Genomic DNA, 23,990 nt, shown 5'->3' on the forward strand with positions numbered 1-23,990 from the left:
TCCACTTGTTTTTGACCTGGATTTTCTTTGAGAGGAAATATCCTATGGCCATTCCCCAGGGAGGAAAGTGAGAAGGCAAACAGAACATTATTTGCTAATTTTCAAGTCAGAGGAATTTGTAAACAGTCCATCAAGGCAATAGCTATATATCCATACTTTCTCTGGGAAAACTACGTTCTCTTCTGCAAAGCAGTTCAGTCCAGATGACAGAGCTGTGGGTAGCTCAATGTGAAAAAAAGTTCTTACTGTGACTACAGAAAATATAATGGGAAGCTAACATCTCTCTTGCAAGGGACTTCTGAAGTGCAGGCAGGAAACACTGTATGCTTAAGAAACTCTCTCCACAGGTTATGAGAAGCCTACTGGAAAAGTGAAAGCTATTTCCATGAGAGATGGAAAACATTGCACCTTACTGACATCAGCTGAGGAGCTACATGATTCTTCTTGACCTTGACTCAGAAACACTGAACCACTAAGAAAAAACACTGAGAAAGAAATATTGCTTTTATATGGACAAGTTTGTGGCACTGGGTGGAGGAAAAAAAAGGACAAATTATTATCTCTAAAGCAGTCTGTAAATAATAGTTTTTACTGTTAAGAGAGGAATTTGCTTTCAAACTAGAGGCTAATGCTTCAGGAAGAAGCTGAGTCAAAAGAAGCACCAAAGCTTCTCATGTTTGATTTAGCTGCTGAATTCCAAAGAGGAAGAAGAATTGGTTTGCTTCAAAGTACTTGAAACACCCCACAGGGATTTTAATTTTGTATTGAGATTCTCTCAAAGATCAGTATTTAATGGAATACTACTACAACCCTCAATTTATATCATACTGCATCACACTATATTGAATCTTACTATTGCATTGCTACAACCAATTAAAAGAAGCAGCTATACTTTGGTTTTTTAATAAAAAAATAAAAAGTTTTTAATTATAAGCAAGTTTTTTCATCAAGCCTTTGCAACTGATAAACCGTAACCAGAAAGATTGGATTTAGATGCTGAGGAATGTAAACCCTGCCTTCTCTGCCATTTTCTTTAACTTCATGATATTTTAAATGTTTTTTTCCTGTGAAGTATGCAACATGGAAATGCATAATTACATTGTGCTGGAGACTGGATTTATCTTTTCTAATTTGAGCTGACCATGAATTTTACTCGAGCAGTTTCTTCATTTCTGCATTACATATGCAGAAACACACAACAGTAAAACATCTACATCCTCTCAAATGCATGTAAGTATCTGAAAAATAGGCTTATATGTAAACAGGTGTAGGAATGTACCAAGAAAGAGTTAATCCAGCACAAAGATTTCAAGGTGATACATCTGTGTCTATTGAAATCAGAACCACTACTCTGCAGTAGTTCTTACAACAAAAAGACCTAAATTACAGCAATTTGAGATCCACAGTTCAATCTGCTGGTTGCATCTTCACTTCCATAATGTTATTGAGAGTGGTTTTGCAGCCTCCTCTTTTCTTCTGAGATGTTAAAGAAAATGCCTAATTTTCAGTTCTTTTGAAACTCCACACCCTGTAGTGGCTTTCTACACCTCCTGGGTTTTTTCTCCTTCTCATTCCCCTAGCTGGCAAAAGCCTCTCTCTGGTGCCACTGCATCCTGACACTGCAAACATCCCTTGCTTTCAGCTCAGGTCCACCAAAACCCCTGCACCTTGTCACTAGGCTTGCCCCACTACTATCAACCATGAAAAACAGAAGAGATTCTGGGGCTTTAAACAACTTTACTTTAATTCCTCCCCAAACTCTATGTAGAAAATGAGAGAGTCTGCAAGGGCAGCTGCCCTGCTGGCTGTCTCCAGACTCCACATGTGCAGAAGCTTCAGGAAAGTGGTAGGAGATTCATGCAACAAAGCTGCTGGGGGAGCAAGTGTACTGCCTTGCCTCTGCACTGAGAGGCAGAGGCCACAGTCATGACTGAGTCACGTCTTGTTAATGACTAGTTTATGTTGCAAATCATTTAAAATGCAAAGTGTCTTTCACTTCTGTATATAAAGAAATGCTTTCACTAACAGAGGTTTTAGGGTTCCTTCTGTTTATGGGGTGGCCTACAGCCTCACTTTTAAGGAAACAAGTTACCATTAAGCAAGAAGGAGAGACATTGCAAAGCAAAACAAAACACTGACTGCAGCCTGTAAGTTTGTTCACTGCATGGTGCATGCTCCTATCCTGATTTCCATCCCCACCTGCCCCTCCATCATTTCTTTTGGAACGGTGAAGGAAATATTGTTTTAATGTTTGAATGATGCCCAGTCCTCAGGCTTGTGCAATGCCTGGTGAGCTGGAAAAAGAAAACAGTAAGATTTTGTCGCAAGAATGTTCTGTGCCATGTCCAACAATGAATTTATTGGAAAGGCAATTTCTCCTCCACAACTAGAAATGACTGCTTTTCCACTAATGGTGGTACACCTCTTATCATTATCTTTCCCATTCAAGAACACCATAATTCTGATCTGGCCAATTTTTATCCCAAGAGAAAACAAAAGCCTTTAAAAATTTCCATCTGGTTCCCTATCACAAAGCAGACAAGCCTGCAATTGTAACATGTTCTCTATCACAGTCTCTCAGAAGGAAAGGCAATATTTCATTCATTCAGCATCTGCTTTCTCTCCATGAATTAATTTAAAGAGCATGTTGCGCCTGGGTTTCCAGTGGCTGCGACAGGCTTTGGTCATTGTGAAATCTACTTTGCCATTACTGCTCTAAGAATGTTGGCCTCACATACCAGCAGTGGGCCACACTGATGCACACAATGAAAAAAACCCTGCTGGGTTCAGCATGCAATGCTCTGACTTGCTTGATTACTCCCTTGCTTGTTATCCAGCTTTTAAATGGTCTTCGTTGGGTTGTTCAAAAGGCTTTCTTTCTTTAGGAGCTCTATGACATGAGGTCATCATGTTCACCTTAAGCATTTGCTGAATTGTTTGGGTACCAAAATACCAACTTAATCTGGTGCAACAGAAAAATACAGAAAATGCTGCAGGTGTTCATTGTAAAATATGAATACATTCATTTAAGTTGGAGCTGTTAAGCTCACAAATCAATCTGTTTTTAATGTTTCATAAAGCCCTAAAGCCAGTGTTTATAGACTGAAAAAAGATGAAGCTGATCTCAGACCTGGGAGCCTATTTTGGGAGTTCACCCCGTGGGTCAGGGTCTGCTTTGAAGGCAGGGCCCATATGTGTGTGAAGCAGAAGCAGCAGGCGCTGCTGCAGGGGCGCTGCTGGCTCTGCCCCACCGGCCATATGGAGCAGCGCCCGCCCGCACCAGCAGCAGGCTGCGCGTGGGAGGCGCCTCAGGCTGCCTGGCCAGTGCCTGCTGCCCCAGCAATCGTTCTGCATCCTCCCCACATTAATGGCACTGGGCCAGGTGGAAGCATGCTTTGGGCAGAGCTGGCTCCTTGACCTGGGAGGACCGCTCAGAGTACGACATTTATTTGTGTTTGGAAAAATCTGTCATACTATATAATTAGGACTACATGTATTTGATAGTGAAAATTAACCTAAATATAGCCAGTCATGATTTACTGAGTGCTGCTTTGATCTATGGAGAAAAAGCTGACACAGACCTGTTCTACTGGCTTAGTTCCTTAAAAAGAAGTAAGATGATTGTCTAACCATCTTCTAAATAGGACTTCATGAGGTACCCGATATTCTCATATTTGAAGGCTGTCAGCTATTCATATTTGTAAAGAGTAAATACCCTTGCTTAAAAAGAAAATGATTAAATATTCCCAAATATTTAGTTTTTATTTTAATGTTTTAAAAACATATACCTCATTAATATGAACTGCTGGTCTTGCTGTAGATTATGCATACCCATTAATTTCAGACATAGTGTAGGAGTTTAGCTCTCTGTACAGTCTGTGGATATAGGTAAATGTCTTGAGTGTCTGATTCAAGTAATTTAATTTAAGGACTAATTGCTTACTTCCTAAATGCCACTCATTAGGAACTTGCAGACTCTGGTCTTGAATAAAGAACTCCAATTTGGTCTGTTAATCAAGAAATGCAAAAAACATCCTTGAAAATGGAAGGTTCCAGTGGTAAGACCTTCACTATAGAAAACAAGACATGTAAAAGAATGAGTAGGATCTGCACCTTCATGTACCCCTAACAGTACAGTAGGTTACAACAGAAATGACAAATTAATTCCTTTACAGAAAAAAATAGTTTAATGAAGGAGGAAAAGAAACTCAGGAAGCATGCAAAGCAGGGTCCTATGTTTTCTTGGGAGCGACTGAGAGGAAGAGACAGGAATGCAAATAAGTCCAGTCTTGTGTCTCACAGCTATTGCTTCCATATTTTCAGGCTTCTGAAATCTAATATAAATCTAAATTTCAAAAGAGTTTTACAGAAAACTTATTTGCAGAACACAAACATTCATCTATAACATTTTATCTTCATAAACATGTTATTCACATTTTTCAGGAAGTTTTATGCCCACTGCAAGTTGTCTTTGAGGCAGGTGAAAAAGCAGGACTACTGGTCAAGGCTGAGATTGAATTAATGTACAAACAGGACGCAGTCAATCCATTTCCACTGCCACAGTAAACTTATTGGGCTTGTTTTCTATAAAGACTCATCCCCAGTGTTTCTGACCAGCCCTCTGCAGCTGGTCTGCAGCACATCATCTTTCTGAGTGTGAATTAGGATGTCTCACTGAACTGTGGATGAGCCACAGTGAGCATTAATGCCACCATGGGCTGAAGATGACAACACATGGGGACTGGCATGCTGACACCAGGTAGCAGCACTGTGGAATAAACACCTCACTATTTCCCAGGCATCCAACTGGGAAAACAAACAAGCACGTAACCAAATACTGCAGAAGAAAAGACCACTGCCAGCAACAGAGCTCCTGTCCCTCAGAAACATCCTCTTGGATTTTTTTCGGGCAATAAAGGCTTGAGTTGCTTCAAACAAAATCCAGGCTCTCTAGGTGTCAGTGTGGATTATCCTGACTTCATTTGGGCTATTGTCTTCATGCTGCAAAGTCAATGCACTCTACTTTGGAATATTTCAGGGCACCTAACACTAAAAATCTTGTTCCTTCAGTATTTTGTCTACATGAGGGCAAGGGTGTTGGATGATCAACAGCTAGAATCATAAGGTGAATCAGTCTAAAAAAACATAGTATGTTGGAGTTTGGGTGGGTGCAATTGCAGCTCTCACTGTCATGTCACCCTACAACACCTGCTATTCAGAGAGGAACATTATTCAGAATATTCTAAGTTAGTACATAACCCCAGTGTAAAAGGAAGACCTATGTAAAGGAAAAACAAACATACAGAGAAGTCAAGTGGCTGACTGAAGGACACAGTAAGTCAGCAGCAGAGCCAAGAATATACTACTCACACCCAAGGCTGTAGTACATACACCTAATACCAAATCTCCTGTTTCACCTAACACACACATTCTAAGCAAAAAATTCTTTACTAGTTACAGTGTTTTAGCCTGATGAAATTATTAAATCTCCTTTTCTACAAATGCTTTCTGACCTCATAAAATGTTCAGACCACAACAATTATTATCCAAGTAACAGGGCTAAATCTTAGTAAGTTCTCAGTAGTGCTGTTCATGAATGATTATGTTCATTCCTTTTCTTAGCCCACAGGCTGAGTTTAATCAAGAATTTTGCAGTACCAACACACTAAATCCAGACATAATAAATCTGCAGCTATTACACCATCTCTGAAACAGTCTTCAGGGCCTTTTTTTTTTTGCCCCTCAAAGAAAAAAAGTAGTGGGAGCAACTAGGGCATTAGTAAAGATTGAAAGTTGTGAAGATGAAAACCATGATGGGAAAATCTCATGAAAACACCAGAGCCAGCTGTCACTAGGTTGCACCAACAGAAATCTGTACTAAGACCACTTAAAAAACTTTGGTATGGAACACTAAGAATTTAATGCCTGAGCACTGTACTGAGATGATGTGAGAGCCCACAGCAAGTTTCATGAGGTAGTAGTGAATTTAGCAACACTTAGAAACTAAGACATTAAAAATACACATTACTTCTGTCTACTTTTGATATGGTGACATTTATACAAAAAGGAAATATAATTGGCAAGGTATTTTTATGCGCCGATCAATTTTAAACTTGAGCTTTCTGGTACAGTTTGACTTAGTATTTTAACTGTAGAAAGAATGACAACCTCTTTTCTTCTGCTCTCCTCCAGCCTCCCCAAATATATATCCAACCAAAAAATACCCAATCAATTTAGTTCAGCCTCTTGATGTGTGTATCAAAGCTACTACACGTCCATCTCTGCTAAGGAGACAGAGCTGTCAGGAGTCTATGCATGAGAGCTTAAGTCTAGGTGCGTCCAAAGAGCAAAATAAACCTACCGCAAGTGACAATCCAGAACAGTCATGAGACACAACATTGACAAGGAGGACAGAGGAGGAAGAAATAAAAATTAAAACATCCACACACAAACATTAGTAGAAAACATGGAGAAATGACCTTTTTTGCAGGTGTACATTCATTAACAGTTCTGCCTTCCCCAGAAGGAACCTAATCCTCCCAGGGGCCTTTGGTAGAGCTGCATACTCGACTTGAAAAAGTAAGCCTTGTCTGCAATGGAAACAGGTCTCAAGACTGGAAACCTAACCTCATTTTAAACTTATCTCCTATCCTACCTCAGCTACATCTTTTGATCATCTTCATATAAAGACAATTTCTCTTTTGAATTGTGTTTAGGGAAGTGGATATTTTGAAGCACAAATATTCTAAAAGAGACAAAAAATTTATTCCCCTTTCTGTGTTATCTAGCTATCAATGTGCGACTTGAGCTGACTGTGACTCTATTTCAAAAGGATCTTAAACTATGCCAAGTTACATAGCTCTATAATGATTTGCTGTGGATAGGCATGAATAAAAGTAGTTCAGTAGTTCTCAACAAAAAAATCCAGACTAAGATAAAAATTTCATTTCCAGGAACTGTTGCTTTCAGTTTACCAAATGGCACTCTCTTCCGACTTTGTGTGCCTAGGGAACTAGGATCCTGCAAGATGCCATGTGACTACAAACTGCTACTATGCACTTTTAGCTGAAGGCAGAAGTAATTACTACTTGCAGGTTCAGGCCTAACAATGACTGAAGTAGGTTTTTCAGTTTTTGACAACATTAGTACTATATGTTGCCCTTTATAATGGCATTAGATTTACATCTTACTCTTCAACTACTTTTTTAACAATTTGCTTCTTTGAAGAGCTAAAAGGCATTCTTATTATTCCCCTTTCTGTTTTATGCCAGAGCCTCTAAAATGCTTCAATTCTCTTAACTGAAGTACACTACATTTAGCATTGCCTTGAGTTCAGCTAGGTATGTGAAAACCTGCACTGGTAAGTCGAGATTAACTGTTAGAATAAGAACCACATCATAAAGGAAAAAATGACAGCCAAAATGTTGCATTAGGAATCAAGTTGGCAAAAGTTACTGAATGCCAAGGACTTAAAATCTGTACACTGTCAGACTGCTAGAAATTTAAGGTGCGAATTAAAGAAACTTTCAGCCTGAGTTTGAAATCCCAGACAGCAAGGAGAGGTAGCTGGAGAGCTGGTGATCTACTTATTAAAGGTCTGAAATTTACACCAACTGTGAATCTACCCTCCTTAGGTTTAACTGTGCAAAACAAAACATGCTAGTTAAATCCCAAAATATCCAGACAAATGTAGGTTTAAATAACTATACCAAGTATTTTGAATGGAATAATCTTAAAATACCTATCTGTGCAACATTTCAAAATTTGACATATTTTTGTAGACAAAAGATGTAGGATTCAGCTTTTTATCAAATTTTCCCATTAAAAAGATACAAATGGAGCTCAATATTAATAAAATAATGTATTTTTGCATTTCAAATACTTATTTTCCAAGAATCAATGGTCATTTATCCAGGTCCTAATGAATATAATTAAAAACACTTAATAATACATTGTAAATACAACAAAGGCCTTACATGATATGGAACAAATTCCACATAAATATCAATAAACAAACTGCACATTATTTATCGTATGAGAAAGTAATAGGTTCATTATCATTAGCAGGACATAACAAAGTTCTCCAGAAATTTTTCCATCAGCATAATCAAAGCAGTTCTTCCAAATTATTCTGGGTTCAATGGGAGAGCTAGCTTACAGTAGCCTAGAATAAGCCAACAAGTGATGACCTGATTTTCCATACATTTAAGGGAAAATATCTCACAATTTCTTAATATTAATACCTCAGAACAAAGCCTATAAATACAGGGATGAATGCTAAATCAAAGTGCTTTAAGAGAAGGAGTTCGTGTCACATTCATCATATGGAGAAAAAAACCAGCAGCATAGTATCTTCTTCAAGAGAGAGCTCAAAATTTCTGCTCTGGTATTTCTTGAGCTCAGTCTCACTAATCTTTCTAACCTTGGAATACCTCCACCTACATTGGTGATTTTGTGTACTGACAATGTTTTTCTCAGGTGTGAACTTGTCTTGTGTTGGTGCCACACACTCCAGTACACCAGTGTGGCACACAAAGCACTGAATCTCCAGGAGGAACCAGGGTTAAAACTGCAACCAGTGCAGTATCTAAAGTAATCCACTTGCAATGGGGATGTAAGGGTCTCCAGCATTTGCTCTTTGTCCTCTTCTCTCTGAAACTGGAAATGGCTTGGATAGCTGTACACTTACCCATTATTTTCCTCCCCTTATCTGTGCTCCTTTTGGACTCCTCTTATGTGATTGATTGCAGCTGGTCATCAGACTTGTAAGGCTTCCTCACCCTCACCTCACTTCCTGATGTTGCTCTCCCCCTACTACACCCTACATGCCTGGAAAAGCATGCTAACCTATTCCAGGACCCTTAAGACTGGCTGATGAACCACACTGCTGGCTGCTCCCTCACTGAGCAGTGGCATTTCACCACTTGTTCTGCACTTGGGCCATGGGCCTCTTTAGCTACCGTGCTTTAAGATTCTCTTCTTGGCTCTTGTCCCTGACCACCTGGCCTTAGTTCTCGGGTTCCCAGATCTGACTTGGATTTCTGATCAACCTGCCTTCAGCTCAGCTTTCTTCTATGCTATATCCCAACTTGTGAAATCATCTCCTTATTCCTGAACATGCTTTTCTTCTCTCTTTTTGACTGGGTTATTACTCCTGTACTGCTCTAGCTCAACCTCCCCAAGAGTCTTGGGAACACAGACTTGACTATGCAATTAAAGTTATTTGCTTCTACTCATGTGGGTTTGCAAAGCAATTCTCTAAATTTCTTCAGTCCTTCCTTTTTGAAAAATCTAGCCCTTTGTCTTCTTAGCTTAGGAAATCTCCGAGCTTTGAGGACAAGCAGATACTTCATGTTTATTTCCTCATTCTGCTGCTCATTCCAAACAGTTTGCTCCAGGAAGAGCATTACTAAAATCCCATGAATAAAAAGCTTTGTTTTCTCTCAGGAAGGTATTAGTTGAGTCTGTGGCCCTTAGGATTAAGCCCTGCAACCTCTGCTTCTCCTCCACCAAGCAGACTTGAAGGACAAGCTCTTCTGCCCTTATAAAAATTATGCTGCTCTCAAAGGGTATTATATTTATCTTCTCAAAGTTACTCAGTTGACTTACAGCTCCAAGTATGGCCTGTTATCTTTAATCTTCTCCTCTCTAGAACAAAATGAATTCTCCAAACATCACTGTGTTGAATGTCCCTGTGGTTTTTCTTTTTCATTATTTCTCCTTGCTCCTGATTCTCATTTTAGCCTCTATACTATTGTTTCCTTCCCAGCTTGAACTTTTGTGTAAAAAGAAATTTAGAGTTCACAACTACTCTTCTTTATCATGTAATCTCAGAAATCCTGCTAGTAAGACATATAAAGATACATAAACATTGGCCCTGAAAAAAAGTACAGTGAAAATTGCACACAGTTGCTCCATTTTGAAGCAAGCAGGACACCCTTGATAAACTCACCCCTTAAGGATGAGTCACTAAATGCCTGCTCTGTTTTTAGCAGAGCAGGGAAATTGGCTGGCTGCTTCATCTGCGATGCCACACCCAGGCTCATCCCTTGTGATACCACTGAGAAGATGTTGTCAATCAGTCCACTTTTCACAGAGCTACTACTGAGACAATAAGCACAGCTTTTTCTAGACACATCAAACAGAAACCTTCAAATGCAACCCAAAAGTTCAAGAAACAGAGAGTTACTTTACCTGGTCTTTCATGCTTTTCCCTAAATCTTTAACATCCTTCATGTTAATAGCATTCTTTCCTCCCTTCTCCTTTCCCTTCTTCTTGTTCTTCTTTTTGAACAAGCATTTCTTACAGAGACAAAAGCAGCAGGTGAGGATTAACAGGACTGCAACTATGGCTATGGCTATTAAGGCCCAAGGTGGCACTGGAAGAGAAAAAGACACACACACAAAAAGAAGGTGGTAAACTGTTAGTAGGGTTAAATTTAGAAACAAGCACATTTCTCTCACAGCTAAACCTTTTTCAATGAAAATGCCTGGCAGAAATACCTGAGATCCTTTCTAAAATATGCTGTCATCATTTATATATTTCTCCCAACTGAGCATTTGCCCATACAAAGCCAATTTAACACATCTATCTATATACAAGCCTGGTGACACATATCAAACTCACCTGCAGCTATTTTGATTCATCAACCATCTGAAAAGAGTATATCCAAAATATTTACTCTGTGCAATCTGTAAAATGCTCGGCACATTTAAGCAATTACTCATTTCTTTCTTTAATCATCTCCCCAACCCACCTGGCATTGCGGCTGAATCGGGTGGAACTGACTGGAAATTTCCCTTTTCTGGAATGGTGTCTGATCCAAGCAGTCAGTTCTAATGAACAGCCCTTTTCCTCTGCCCACCGCTGCACTTGACAGATTCGCAGATTCCTCGCAATAGCTGCAGGTCAAGGTCACCAGTGCAGACAGACCAAGGACAGAGGGCTGTCCAATCCACGGGCGTTTGCCCTAGCTGGCATCATGCCCTAAACACTAGCAAAGTTTCAGCTGTATTCTCACCTATACTCTCCTATAAACAAAAGATTGTGCTACAGTTTTTCATTAAGTTCAGGCTGCAGGACATGGCTGAAGCATGAATAAATAGGAGAACACTTACTAGCATAAAATGTTCCTGTTAAAGATCAGAATTTTTGGAAAGAAGCAATTAAGATGACACTTAAACACAAGTACTCCAGAAGGCAATTATCTTCACACAAATCAGCTTTAACAACTACTGATTCCCACATTTAAGCAGAGCACCTGACAAAATTTTAAATCTTGTAAACTGTCATTTTCTAAAATCTTGAAATGTACTCAGTTGGTCTGTAAGATACTCAGTACATTACCTAAAGGTCTCGAATATGATACAGAGCTACAGAGCAAAGCCAAAAAGTGAATCAAATTTGACATGTTGACGTCAGTGAATCACAAAAGGGAATGGATGGTATAAATAGAGAAAATTAATTGCCTAAAGGAGCTAAGAGGAGTGCAAAGCATAGTCACCGGAACTTCCACTACAAATTACCAGTTCAGGAACATGACAGAGCATATACACCTTCCTTACTCCATATTTAATGAACTTATTTTCTAACTTTAATTGAAACTACCCTAATGACAGATAAAAATCTAGGAGAATAGTTCAATATTTCTGTAATATTTTTGTGCCTCCAATTGTTCCTTAAATGCAGCTGCTATAAAAGGAAAGCTGTACCATATGTAGAACAAATGAGAACTGATTACTAAACAAATGAATGGTAGGACACAAATGGTGAATAGATTAGCAGCTGTTTATGGGATGTGTTTTATGAAGTCAGCAGCAGCAATTCTGCAGTTAAAGCTGCATTAGATCTGCACTTATCACAACTTAAAATCTGTATTTCATGCATTAGTATTTAATTTTGTCTTCATATCTGGTGTAGTACCATTTTGTAGCACAACTGACGCTTTTACGTATTTTTTTTCACCCAGCACTCAGAAATGTAAACCCATCATCTTTCACAAGAACTATGGGCTCTACTCAAATTCCAAACTTCACATGTACTTAGTCTGAAACAGCATTTACATAACACTGTATCTAAGATAATCCACAGGAGTGATGATAAAAGGAAATTAATGATGCACCCAAATTTATCAGTGTTTTATTTCACTGATTTGTCTGCAGTGCCTGAAGAATTAATATGGGGAATAGCAACAATATGGGATGGGGTTCTGCCAGGAGGATGCCACTCTGAGGTAAGAGAAGAGGAACACAGCACGAGCAGGTAAACTGTTAGAATCAATGGGTTGAGGAGACAGGGAATGTAGGCATTAACAGGACAAACACATATGCATCCTGCAGATGAAAAAGCTTGTGTAGGTAGTGAATTCAAGTGCCTTTGTGCTGAAAGTGTTGTATCAGGTGGGATTCTGGCACTGCTGCCTTGGTTCATTGAAGCATGAAAAATGTAGGGTACCTGGGGAAACATCTGAAACACGTGCAGATACCTCAGCTTATTTTTTACAATGTGTGGTCTGCTCTCAGCTGTTTGTAATTTAATTTCAACAATAGCTCTTGTGATGCAATTAAATGATCATTGAATTAATATCTAGGACACCAAGAATTATGCAGAATTCCTCACTTACCTCTTCAGAAAAAATCTGCTAAATTTTTATTAAAAAAAGCATTAGCACTAAAATAAAAAAAATGGAGGCAGCACAAAATCTGGACATTTACAAAAACACTTCAAATTTCAAAACCAAAAAGGAATGGATTATTTTTCCCAATAGAAGTGTACTATCTCTGTCTAAGAAATGGCTCATTTGAACATTGCTGTCAACAGAGATTGCCCAGTCAATGGATGTAAATAATAGATTTTGGACAACTGAAACATACAGCTATCATTCGCTTTGAAGAGATGTTTGTTTCCTTTCAAAAGCATGATACAAATATTTTAAAATGTTAATAATTTTACATAATATTGACAAAATTTTCCAGAATTACTAAAGACTTTGAGAGTTTTTCTGCCTGTGTTCCTCAATTTATGATGGTACCAGAAGAGCCTTAAATTTGGAAAAGATAAGGTTTCAAAAGCTACCTTTCTATAAAGTCATTGTCAGGTCGACAGACTGAAGTCACTAGTCAATTTGGAAGACTCAAATCTGCAGCCTTTTACTTTTAAGGATCCTGTTTACCAGCTGTGACTAATATCTATAAGAACCTTATCAAAAGTGTAAGAAATTTCTTTTTTGTGCAGCGGCACATTGAACATCCATATTGATCAATTTCAGTTGGACTCTACCCATGGTTATACCAGATTTTCAAAGAATTCTATTTTACCAGTGGACAACAGTGGGAACCTACAGTTTGAAGACTACCTCCATCCATATTGTACCAGTTTGACCAGGCTGAGCAGTTTGAAACCTCAGGAAGTCCCTGGACACGAAGCATTGAACAAAAGAGCTCTGTGGCAGATGAAGCAGGGTGGGAGACTTGGAAAATGCTGATCATGACCCATGCAGATCAAGGTGTCAGGGAGCCAGAAGCTTCTTGTACAACTTGTCTTACCGACTGCCTGCACAAGGGGGTGCTTTGAAACAAGCAATACTTACCTACCCGACTGAGCAAAAGCTATGGGTTCAAGGACAATGAATATGTGTGTAAACTTTCTGGTGTTTCAGTGCTATTTTCTTTGTTCTACTCCTCTGGGAAAATACAGAATACTTATTTTGAAGAAGCTGTCATGAATGTCTAAGTGATTTGGTGATTCTACAAAGCTCTTAAAGACAAATCTATAAGAGGGGATTTGCTGAGTAGCAGTTAGTAAATAAGGTCTTGAATTAGTGTTATTGATCCAATCCAAAGTATGCTCTAGGACTTTGGTGAGAAATGCAGGAATGAAGCCTATTTGCAAAAGAAGAGTGTAGAGAAAAAGAAACACATGGCTTACTCCTGGGCAACAGCAGGGCACTGAAAGGAGTAAGTAAGCTCTAGGAATGTGTTGAATCAAGGCATTTTGAGTACCAATTTTGCATACTTCACTCATGCTGAACAACAGTCAGACATGGATGCAGATAAGTGCAAGCTCTCTTATCTCTCTCTGTTGCCTCCTTCCACTAATGCCAGACAGTGTTATGCGCATGTTGTGGGTCATTTGATGCACTTGATACATTTCACAAACAAAGCAGCTGTGATGCTCTTAGATTATCATTTTAGTTTGGGCTTAGGAGTCTGCTTACAAGGCTTATCTCCAGACCATACCCATAGGTTGTGCTTGTACTCGTGTTCTGCAGCAATTTGTGAGGGCACAATGGACACAGTGGGAATACACATGCCCAGAGGTCACCTAGTGATGCTCCAGCTGCAAAAGGCAATTTGCCCATGAGAGCCAAAGCACTGCCCCTACAAACCTCGAGTCCTCAGGACTGACTGCTTCATTTCACTGACTTGCTTCTGCTGAGCTGCACTAGGTACAGCTTGTGTCCCAACCTGTCCTTAAATCTTGGTCCTTTGAGCATGCTAGATTCTAAGGGAAGGATATATTACTGAGTTATTCAATTTAAGAGCTACAAATTTTGTCCTTTATATAAAGACATCCTTACTTGGCTTTACACAAAATACTTGGGGAGGTACAGGCCTTGGGTCTAAAACTGACATTTCCGTGAGATGATCTAAAATTATCAAATGCCTTGGAGGACATCTGACTGCAGAGGAAAGACTTTAAGGGGGAAATCACAAAACGTGTAATGGCATCAAAGTGCTGCACTCTGGGAAAGAGAATAAAATCCTTAATCCTAATGATTTTCTTCCCTTTCTGAGTGCAATGTCAGAAGAAACTTTACCAACTTTGAACACAAATAGAAGGAAGGTCAATGAAGAACTGAAGAGAAGGACTGAATTAAAAAGTGAAGACTCCCATACCAAAAATACTGTTCACCAAAAATTCCCAATTAAGCAATTAAGCAGCCCCACTTAAACTGTGACAGCAAAGGACTATCAGATGATGGCAGCTTCCATGTTATTCAGGCCCATAGCATGTTGGAATTGATAAATATTAATAATCTGTGTTTCAGAGGGGGCATGATGGTTAATAGGAGCTGCAACTACCAAATAGTTGTATGTGAAGCACATTGCTGTAATCTAAAGCTCTGGTAGCCTGAATATGGGCTCACTGGCAGTTTTAGTTTATGAAACTGTAGTTTTTTCTTAGCTTTTTGCACTTACAGCTTCTAATCAGGGAGGAAATTTCATATGTAGCCATATTCAGACTTTTTGTAAAGAAATTCTCCACGGACCATGTTCTGGAAATCAACTTGACATTCATTAGAAGCTACTTATAGAAAATGTCCTGAAAGCAAGGACCCAGGTAAAAGATACCACTGTGATAGCAGAAGGAATACAAAGGTGATCAATGCAAAGAAAAGAAATGCTAAAACATGGTAAAATGACTCAGGAAAGACAAAAAGTGAAAATACATACTTGCATGTGCTGATAATTTAAATACTACCATTCAGGCTTACATAGCTACATTTCCACCCCAGACACTCTCCTGCGTGACCTCTTGTTTTAACAGCATGCTTGCAAAATATTACTTTTACTTTCTTACATTCACTACAACATTTCTTTCTTCTGTTTAAAGTTCACACTGCTACCTTTGACCCATCACTAGAAAGAACCATCACAAAACAACTTAATGAGTGCACTCATGCTCATATTTCTCCCCTCTATTTTTTGAGCATGTGCAGTTGCATAAGACTCTCTCTATGAATAGTTTATGGAAGTTACTGAAGCCTTAACTTTACTAAAAGAGGTACGTTCTGACAGTGAAAGATCTCCACAAAAAATAACAGTCTGTGGAAGTGCACTGATCAGATGAGTTCACTGACTGAATATACCTCTGCCTATAGCTTTTTAGACATTATCATGCAAGATTATGCAAAATTTCTATGACTGAACATTCCATTCTTTGCAAACAAATCCACACTGAATTCAGCAGTAATCCCTGATACACGTACAAATTTAGCCAAGGTGCTTGGGCTGTTTGGGACTATGATGCGTCTACTGTATGCTCAAAAACTGGAAATCAAAATGCATAAAAGAACTAAGATATTTACCTGAGGGCAAAACCACACCTACTATTGTAATTTGCAGGTCATTTATGTTTATTACTGCTGGTAGGAATTCACCTTTTACAGCATGTGTTGTGTTCTGTCAAAGTAAAACACAATTACCCAACACTGTATCTTCTTTGTTGTGCTCCTCCCTCCCTCTTTGTTTTGCTCCCTCTCTCCTCCAGTTCCTCACTGCTCAGTCTCATCAGCTCCTCTCTGGAGACACATGGGGAGAAAGCAAGAGAAAGCAAGATGGGAGAGTCCAGATGAGACAGGATAGTGCAGCAGCCAGAGGGAGGAAGTAAAGCTGCTGAGATATCTCCTTGAAGGAAGTACCCCAGAGAGATTGGCCTTCAAAGGCCTTCAAGCTTAAATGTCAGGTTTCATCTGTATAAATATTACAATGAAAACAGCTCCTCTGTTTACCTCCACATTCCCCTTCAGCCCCAATCAAAATGAGACAGAGTAAAAGCAGAAGAGGGTTAGCAGAGCCCTGTGCTCTGCTGGCTCTGTCACTGTCACTTGGGACTGCTCTCTTGGGCTCATTTTCAGCTCAACTAGGGCACCACCTCTCTGGTGGCCAGATGACTCCTCAGCAAGGTCCCTCCTGTGGTCTCTGGCTGCTCTTCCCAGCAGTGCCATGCTTCTGCAGGGATGTCAGCTCTCCTCTTACCCTTTCACAGCTCTCACCCCTCCTGCAGGCTCCTGCTTCCCACTTGCTCCAGCAAATACAGCAATTTCTTCCATTGCCCTCTATGAAAGATGATACACTGCACCCGGCACACAGGGACCCACAGGAGACACCAGCAGCCCAGCCTCCTGCTGGATGGCACATCCCTTGGGAATGACTGTAATGCTGGCCAGTGAGACAAACAGAACAGTTCCCCTTTCCAGCAAAACCTCTAGGTCACTTCATACAGAAAACAGTGTAGGGAAAGGAATGACTTTGGGGAAAGATGCCTTCTACTCCAGTAGGGTGGCTGCAGCCAGGCGAGGGTAGGTCTCCTCCCAGGTGACCAATGACAGGATGAGAGGACACAGCCTCAAGCTGCACCAGGGCTAGGCATCAGAAAAAAATTCTTCACAGAAAGAGTGCTTCAGCATTGGAATGGGCTGCACAGGGACGTGGTTGAGTCACCATCCCTGGAGGTGTTTAAAAAAGAATTGATGAGGCACTCAGGGCCATGGTTTAGCTGATAAGGTAATGTTGGGTCACAGGTCAGATTCAGCGATCTCAAAGGTCTTTTCCAGCCTAGTTTACTCTGTGATTCTGTGAGATAATATTTTTAGAATGGTTACTCTTATTGGCTCATATATCTGTTGCCACTAAACTTTTAAAATAAAAAATGAGTTCAGCATCTAGAAGTTACCAGAGACAGTACTGGGGCACCCTGAGCAGGTGGGAAAGATGAAGAAGGCTGGAGCCTCCAACCATACCTGGAAGCCAGAGAGGTTTGCTGAGTACTCTTCACAAACTATGTAGTAACAACAGCTGAGGCCAAATACTTCCTTGACAAGGGACAAAATAATCCATGAGGCTAATATTCAACCATGACAAACAAATACGTAGAAGTCTGAGATGACTGCTTTCCATCATGTGAACAATTCTGTTCTGTGGTTAAAAGGATGCTTTAAGTTTTAGCTTTCAGTTTTCCAGGCTCTGTACTGCAGCAGTACATAACTCTGAACTTCACATACAGTGTTAGCACCTTCTCCTCACAGTTTAGTTAGACAAAACAATCCTTTTCCAGCCCGAGACCCAAGAACACTGTTGCAGCTTCAGGCTCAAAAGTTATAAACAGTGAATTGAGAAGAGCAATCTGGGTGAATGGGACTTCATAATCTGAAGCTGTAATTGGACATTTAACCCTAATATGTAAATGGATCAAAACTTATAAAAGTCTAAAAACTTGTGATCCATTGTCCATCTTGGGTGTAGCCTTGGTCTGGCTCTTGTACTGCCCAAGGAGTATCCCTTGAAGGCCTTTTAATAAATACCTACTTTATTCCTTTAACTCTCTAGCCTCTGTTCTAGGCGGCCTCTCAAGGCATCAAAACCACCTTTCGTTTTTCTTGTGATATCCACAATATATTGAACCTCTAAAGACTGTAGGAAAATAAAACAATAAAAAAATCTGACTTGGAACTGGAAGTTTCAAAGGTACAAAATACTCCAGTTGTATCAATCCCAGGACTCAAAAATCAAGAGAATAAGCCTCAAAAATAATGAATCTGATGGGAAAAATAAATTATGCTTATGTAGCTTATGTATGCTTATGTATGCTTATGTATGCTTATGTTTGATTTTCTTGCTTATTCTTTCTTGCCTATACATCTTTAATTGTTCGCAATGGACACTGGTCTTATACTCCTTTTCAGTTTGTATCACATTTTCCAGGTTTGCCCTGTGAAAATGAGGGTCAGTCATGTATTTAAATGTTTGAAAGTGGAATCACATTTCTTGCATTCTAGAATTAGTCATGCATACTACATATGAATATTATAAATTCCCACATTAAGTATGAACTCCACTGCCTAGAAAGAAAGAGATAATTTGCATACCTTTTTTATAAAGTACTATGCAGGGGTAAAGTCCTTTGAAAGAGGAACAGATTTGTGAATTATAATGAGATGAACTTATAGAAACTCTGTGTTTGTCAATGTTCTATTAACATATACAATATTAACACAGGATGCTATTACACAATGACAGGATTAAAGGACAATAACTACTATAAAAAGATAACAAATACTTGAATAGTACATCAATTTCCCAGTGAAAGTAAGAAACAACTTTATTTCTTTCTGGTAGTTAATATTACCTTAAAAGTTCTCAAATAGAATATTGCTCATATTCACCAGCAATTTTCACTGATAGACCACAAAGTGTTCCTATAAAGGAGGTAGGTATCTGAACTTCACAGGTGGAGACATGTGTACAAACAAAATAAAATTACCTTGGTTAGAGCACAGAAAACAGTGTGGGAGCATCAGAGCAGCAAAGTTCATGTCAACTGCAGGTCCTAGTCACCCAGCCACAAGTACAGGGAGCTAAGGGCTGGAGGATGCCATGCACATGGTGCAAGCAAAGGCAACCTTGGACACCACCAGAGCAGGCACTCCCAGTGCCACCCTGGGGTGCACGCACACTGCTTGGGGCCCTGGTAGTACAGAGGCCACCCAAACTCACAGCCAGAATGAACCCCTCCAGCACACCAAATCATCAGCAGCGTGGGCCCTGTAAGGCAGCAGAACCATACACACATCAGAGGTGCCCTACATCCTAGCATCAGGCCCCTTAAGGCTGCAATCTTTCCAACACATCTCACTGGCACCTCAGTGCCAGGAGCCTTGCTCAGCCCTTAGGGCACCTGCTCCTCTCTGCTCCTTCCCAAGCAGCAAGTCAGAGGACCACTTTCAGATTTTTTGCATGGATGTTTCATACAAAAGAGTGATGCTGCTGAGAAGGACAGTAACACGGCACTTCCTACCCTGGTGAAACAGTTACTATCCGTAGGGTAGTTACTGTGCCACAGAGAACATCATGACATGCCTTGCTCTGAAAATGTTCCAGCCTTGTGGAAGCCTTTGGGACCTTAAAACTTAATTTTATCATTATAGATCTGTAGCACAAACAAAGAGATTTGAGTTTCATTTGTCATGCTCTGCTACTGTGGTGCAGCAACCGTGGATAGATTCTAGGTGCCTGACAAAGCTGCTCTATCCCCTCTCTTCTCAGCTGGGCAGAGGAAGGTCCTGGGTCAAGAAAAGGACATGGAAAGATCACTCACCCATTACTGTTGTAAAACAGACTCAGCTTGGGAAAATTAGTTTAATTTATTACCAATCAAGAAAGGTATGAGAAATAAAACAAAATATTAAAATATCTTCCCTCCACCCCTCCTTTCTTTGTGGGATCAACATTTCTCCTAACATTCTCTACCTCCTCCTCCTCAGTGATGCAGGGGGACAGAAAATGGGGTCTGCAGTCAGTCAATCACACATCTCTACCCTACTTTGGACTCCTGCAGGGGGAAGACTCCTCACACTTTTCCCTTGCTACAACATGGGGTCCATGCCATGGGAGACAGTCCTCCACAACCTTCTCTAATACATGTTCTTCCCACAGGCTGCAGATGTTCACAAGCTGCTCCAGCATGGTCCCTCCCTCAGGGTGCAGTCCTTCAGGAGCACACTGCTTTGGTGTGGATCCTCCATGGGGCCACCAGTCCTGCCAGCAAACCTGCTCAGCAAACAGCTCCTGCCAGAACTCTGCTGAAGCTCAGGCTTCCCAAGGGGTCACAACTTCCTTCAGGCCTCCACCTACTCCAATGCAGGGGCCTCCCCAGGCTGCAGGTGGATCTCTGTTCCTCCATGGGCCTCCATGTACTGCAGGGTCATATCCTATCTCACCATGAGCTACACCACGGGCTGCAGGGGAATCTCTGCTCCAGTGCCTGGGGCACCTCCTCCCCTCTGCCCAGACCTCAGGGTCTACTTCTTACTTGAAGCTTTAGAAACAATCTTTTTTCCTTCCTGATTGCCATTTTATTATCCAGACAGCAATACTGTAACCAGAATACACACACTAAGATGAAGCACTGAATTATGGGATACCACAGAGTAAAGAGAATTCCCTCTTCACACATACCAAACTGATGAACTTGACTGTAGAAACAGGTCTGCTGTTCCTTAGCTTTGTTGGCAGTTCATATTTCAATTTCCCACCTAATTTAAAAATTTGGTGAAATTATCAGTGAAATGTACTGCCTCTCCATATGAAATCAGGTCAAATGTTAAAATGTAAAGTACTTCTATTTTGTAAACAATCAAATTCTCTTCATAAAGGTATGACAGCCTTTCCTTTACAACTGTATCTTTTGCCTCCATCCATTACAGAGTCCAGGAGAGCTATAGTATTGACTTTGAACAGATACTAAGCAGGTTCTTATGTCTGTTTTTATCCAGCCCTTGAAAAGGTCTCTGATGAACTTGTTTCTTTGTCCCTCTGAAAGGTAAGATAAAGACAGATTAAAAAGACTCTTCTACAGCCTAGAATGTTATATATATGCATTGTACATGTCTTCCACTCATTAAAGAAACAGATGAATTTTGCAGTTAAGGATTTTGGGAACAGTTAATTACAAAAATTTATTAATACTTTCAGACATAAAAGCCTTTGTTGGTGTTTTTCTTTTTTTCCAAATAGATTCAACAGGAATCATTCACATACTTAAGTATAGTAAACAGTGAGAAAGATCCATTTTTAATAGGCTGGGGACCTTTTTCTACAGTGTCCAGAATGATTTACCAAAAATTAATTGCATGGTTGTAGTACTGATAAATCAATTATAAAAACAGTCAAGGACCAAATCAAAACCAATCTTCTTCTTCCAGAGAGAATTGTTAGTACAACTGCAGAACATAGGCAGCAACTGACCATATAAGAAGGCACATTTCTTTCTGTGACAGGAATGTACCTCAAAAAGCATATTCCCTGTGCTACCCAGTAGTGTATGCTCAGTAAAATCAACCAAATATCTACATTTTTTGATCTGTTATTTTAAATGTACAGCTAAAACTTTGAACAAGATTCTTTCAATAAATATTATCTTTATTAATAGACATTCATTTGTGTGTGGGTAGTGCCTACAGGCACTGACTCAGAAAAAATGCCTCAGCAGATCAGCCACTGCACACAGATGAAATAAAAAGACAATCTTGCCTGAGAGGCTTTTCAGTGAAAGGGCCCAAACCTGTGGGGTGGGCACGTGCCCGTCTTGGTCTGACTGCCCACAAGAGCTGTGCCTTTGCCCAACCATCAGCCTACAAGGATGCACCAGACGTGCCCACTGCCAGATCCAGTGGGTCCAAGCACATCACAGCGCTCCCCTGTGCACGGTCCTTGCTAAACAGCCCTTCTACCTTCTCACCAAGATCCTCCTAGATCCTGTCCCCCTAGGACATGAATGCCCTCTTTCTGGAGAGAACCCACCCACACCATTTGGCAGCTCCATATCCCAACGGTGGCCAAGCTAATGGCTATGGCTGGGCCCTGAAACAGAGGACACAGCAAATGAAGCAGCTCTCTTTGCCAGGACCCTCCAAAAGAAGTGCCTAAGCTGACTGTGTTATTGAGGCACTTCTAGTTTGCTCCAGATTAGGACTATATAGTCTTGTCTCGTTTTTTTGCACAAATGGTTGTATGGCAAGCACTGTCCCACCGAAAGTTCAGTGTGAGATTAAATTCCCTGTCCCTAGTCACCCTGACTGAAAGATTACACATAATTCATCATTTTTGTTTATAGGCTGGCTGTAATGCCAACATTGGTCCTTAGATGCTGCAGGTACAATTAGCATGAGCCACACACACGTTCATGGGGATCATCAATAAGGTGCACTCTTTTTGGTTCAGTGTCCTCTCACATCTGAATGCAAGTGGTGCTAAGATTGCCAGGTAATCATGGTCTTGGTGCATGGCCAGCAATGCCTGAGGTGCAGCATCCACAGGCGAGAGCTCAGACCATGTATCAGCCATAGAAAGAGGGAGAGCAGGCTGCTGGAGTTGGACTGAGCTATTCCACCTCAGGATGGCTCGGCTCACCGCAGCAGAACTAAGCCAGGCTGGTTGCAGTAGTATGTGTGCATTTTTCCAAGGGACATCAGATTGTACATCAACAGTATCAATCATGCAGGGTATGCAGGAAATTCCTGGCAGGCATTCTGCTCAGCTCGTGGACATGACAGCGGTTCATGAGACTGGGGCATAACGCTGTGGGCTCTGCTGCACTGGTTTATGGTGCGTGCCTGGTCAGGGCAGCTGGGCCATCTGCTCTGCAGTGTGGGCTGCAAGACTGCCTGGGGGTGTGTGCTGAAGGATTCAGTGGTCCCAGGCTGACACTTCAGGCATTCAAACTAAAATCTTTTTATGACCTCTATCTATTAAGCAGAGGTGTTGGTTTGGGATATTTATACCAGTTTTTCAAATTTCAAGAGAACAGGTACCAACAGACCGGCTATCCTGAGCCTCATCCTAGTGCTGGGATAGAAAGACAAATCCATTCTTGTGTCACACCTCACGTCTGTTTAAAAAAAGCACCACAAAAGACAAATCCCTTTGCTCCTTCCTTGCTAAGATAAACTTGCCAAGAAATCACCACTGGCACAAATGCACACAAGAGCTTTTGCAGCTCTCTGCTCTGTTCCACTAGCACACAGTTACTATCATCATGTGTATAAGAATACATATTATAAAAATACAATTTCGTGGAATCTGCACGTTATTAGACACTTATACATTTAATACAGAAAAATGAAATGAAATTTAATCTGGTTATTTACAGACTGTATACAACTCAAATCCCTCAGACAAAATGTTTTCACCTGCTATTTAATAAAAAACCAGGCTTTGACCTTTCTTTCTCTTTTTATGTGCTCATTTTCATTTTAAAAGACTAAAGCAAAGAATCTAAACATGGGTTGAGCCCTTGCCTAGTATTTTGACCTCCTTTATTTTGAAAGAAGCTATCAAGGTTCCAAGCTTATATCAGCAGTGGCCTTTGTCAGAAAAAATCTATTTTCAAGGTATGGTTAAGGTTAATAGCCATGTTGCTTTTCTTTTTCAGAAGCTCATTTAGCAGCACAATTATGATGACAATGATGATGATTGATTACTAACTTCTGTCTTTTTACACAAACAGCACCATTCCTGACTGGATAACCATAAATGCTGTAATGATCATTAACGCTGTTGCAGGAACCACTGCCAAAGTGATAAATAGATTTGGTTTACATTAGCTACCAGTCTAAAAGCATCATTTGACCTCATTAATAGATCTAATAAAATCTGGAATCATGCTCCACAAGAAGACTGTCTTTTTTAGAACAAGAACTCCATGGCTT

General features: G+C 40.3%; 1 protein-coding gene across 5 annotated transcripts in view; it reads right to left on the reverse strand.

Annotated features, from left to right (window-relative positions):
- Positions 1–23,990, reverse strand: part of SYT1 (synaptotagmin 1) — a 333,546-nt gene that overhangs the window by 78,711 nt on the left and 230,845 nt on the right. For all 5 annotated transcript variants that reach the window (XM_058805517.1, XM_058805520.1, XM_058805516.1 and 2 more), the window contains one exon: positions 10,195–10,379. In XM_058805517.1, the coding sequence (XP_058661500.1) occupies positions 10,195–10,379 (185 nt within the window). The remainder of the gene's footprint in view (positions 1–10,194; positions 10,380–23,990) is intronic.

Source organism: Ammospiza caudacuta, chromosome 5, assembly GCF_027887145.1.
Source record: "Ammospiza caudacuta isolate bAmmCau1 chromosome 5, bAmmCau1.pri, whole genome shotgun sequence".
Lineage (NCBI taxonomy): Eukaryota > Metazoa > Chordata > Aves > Passeriformes > Passerellidae > Ammospiza > Ammospiza caudacuta.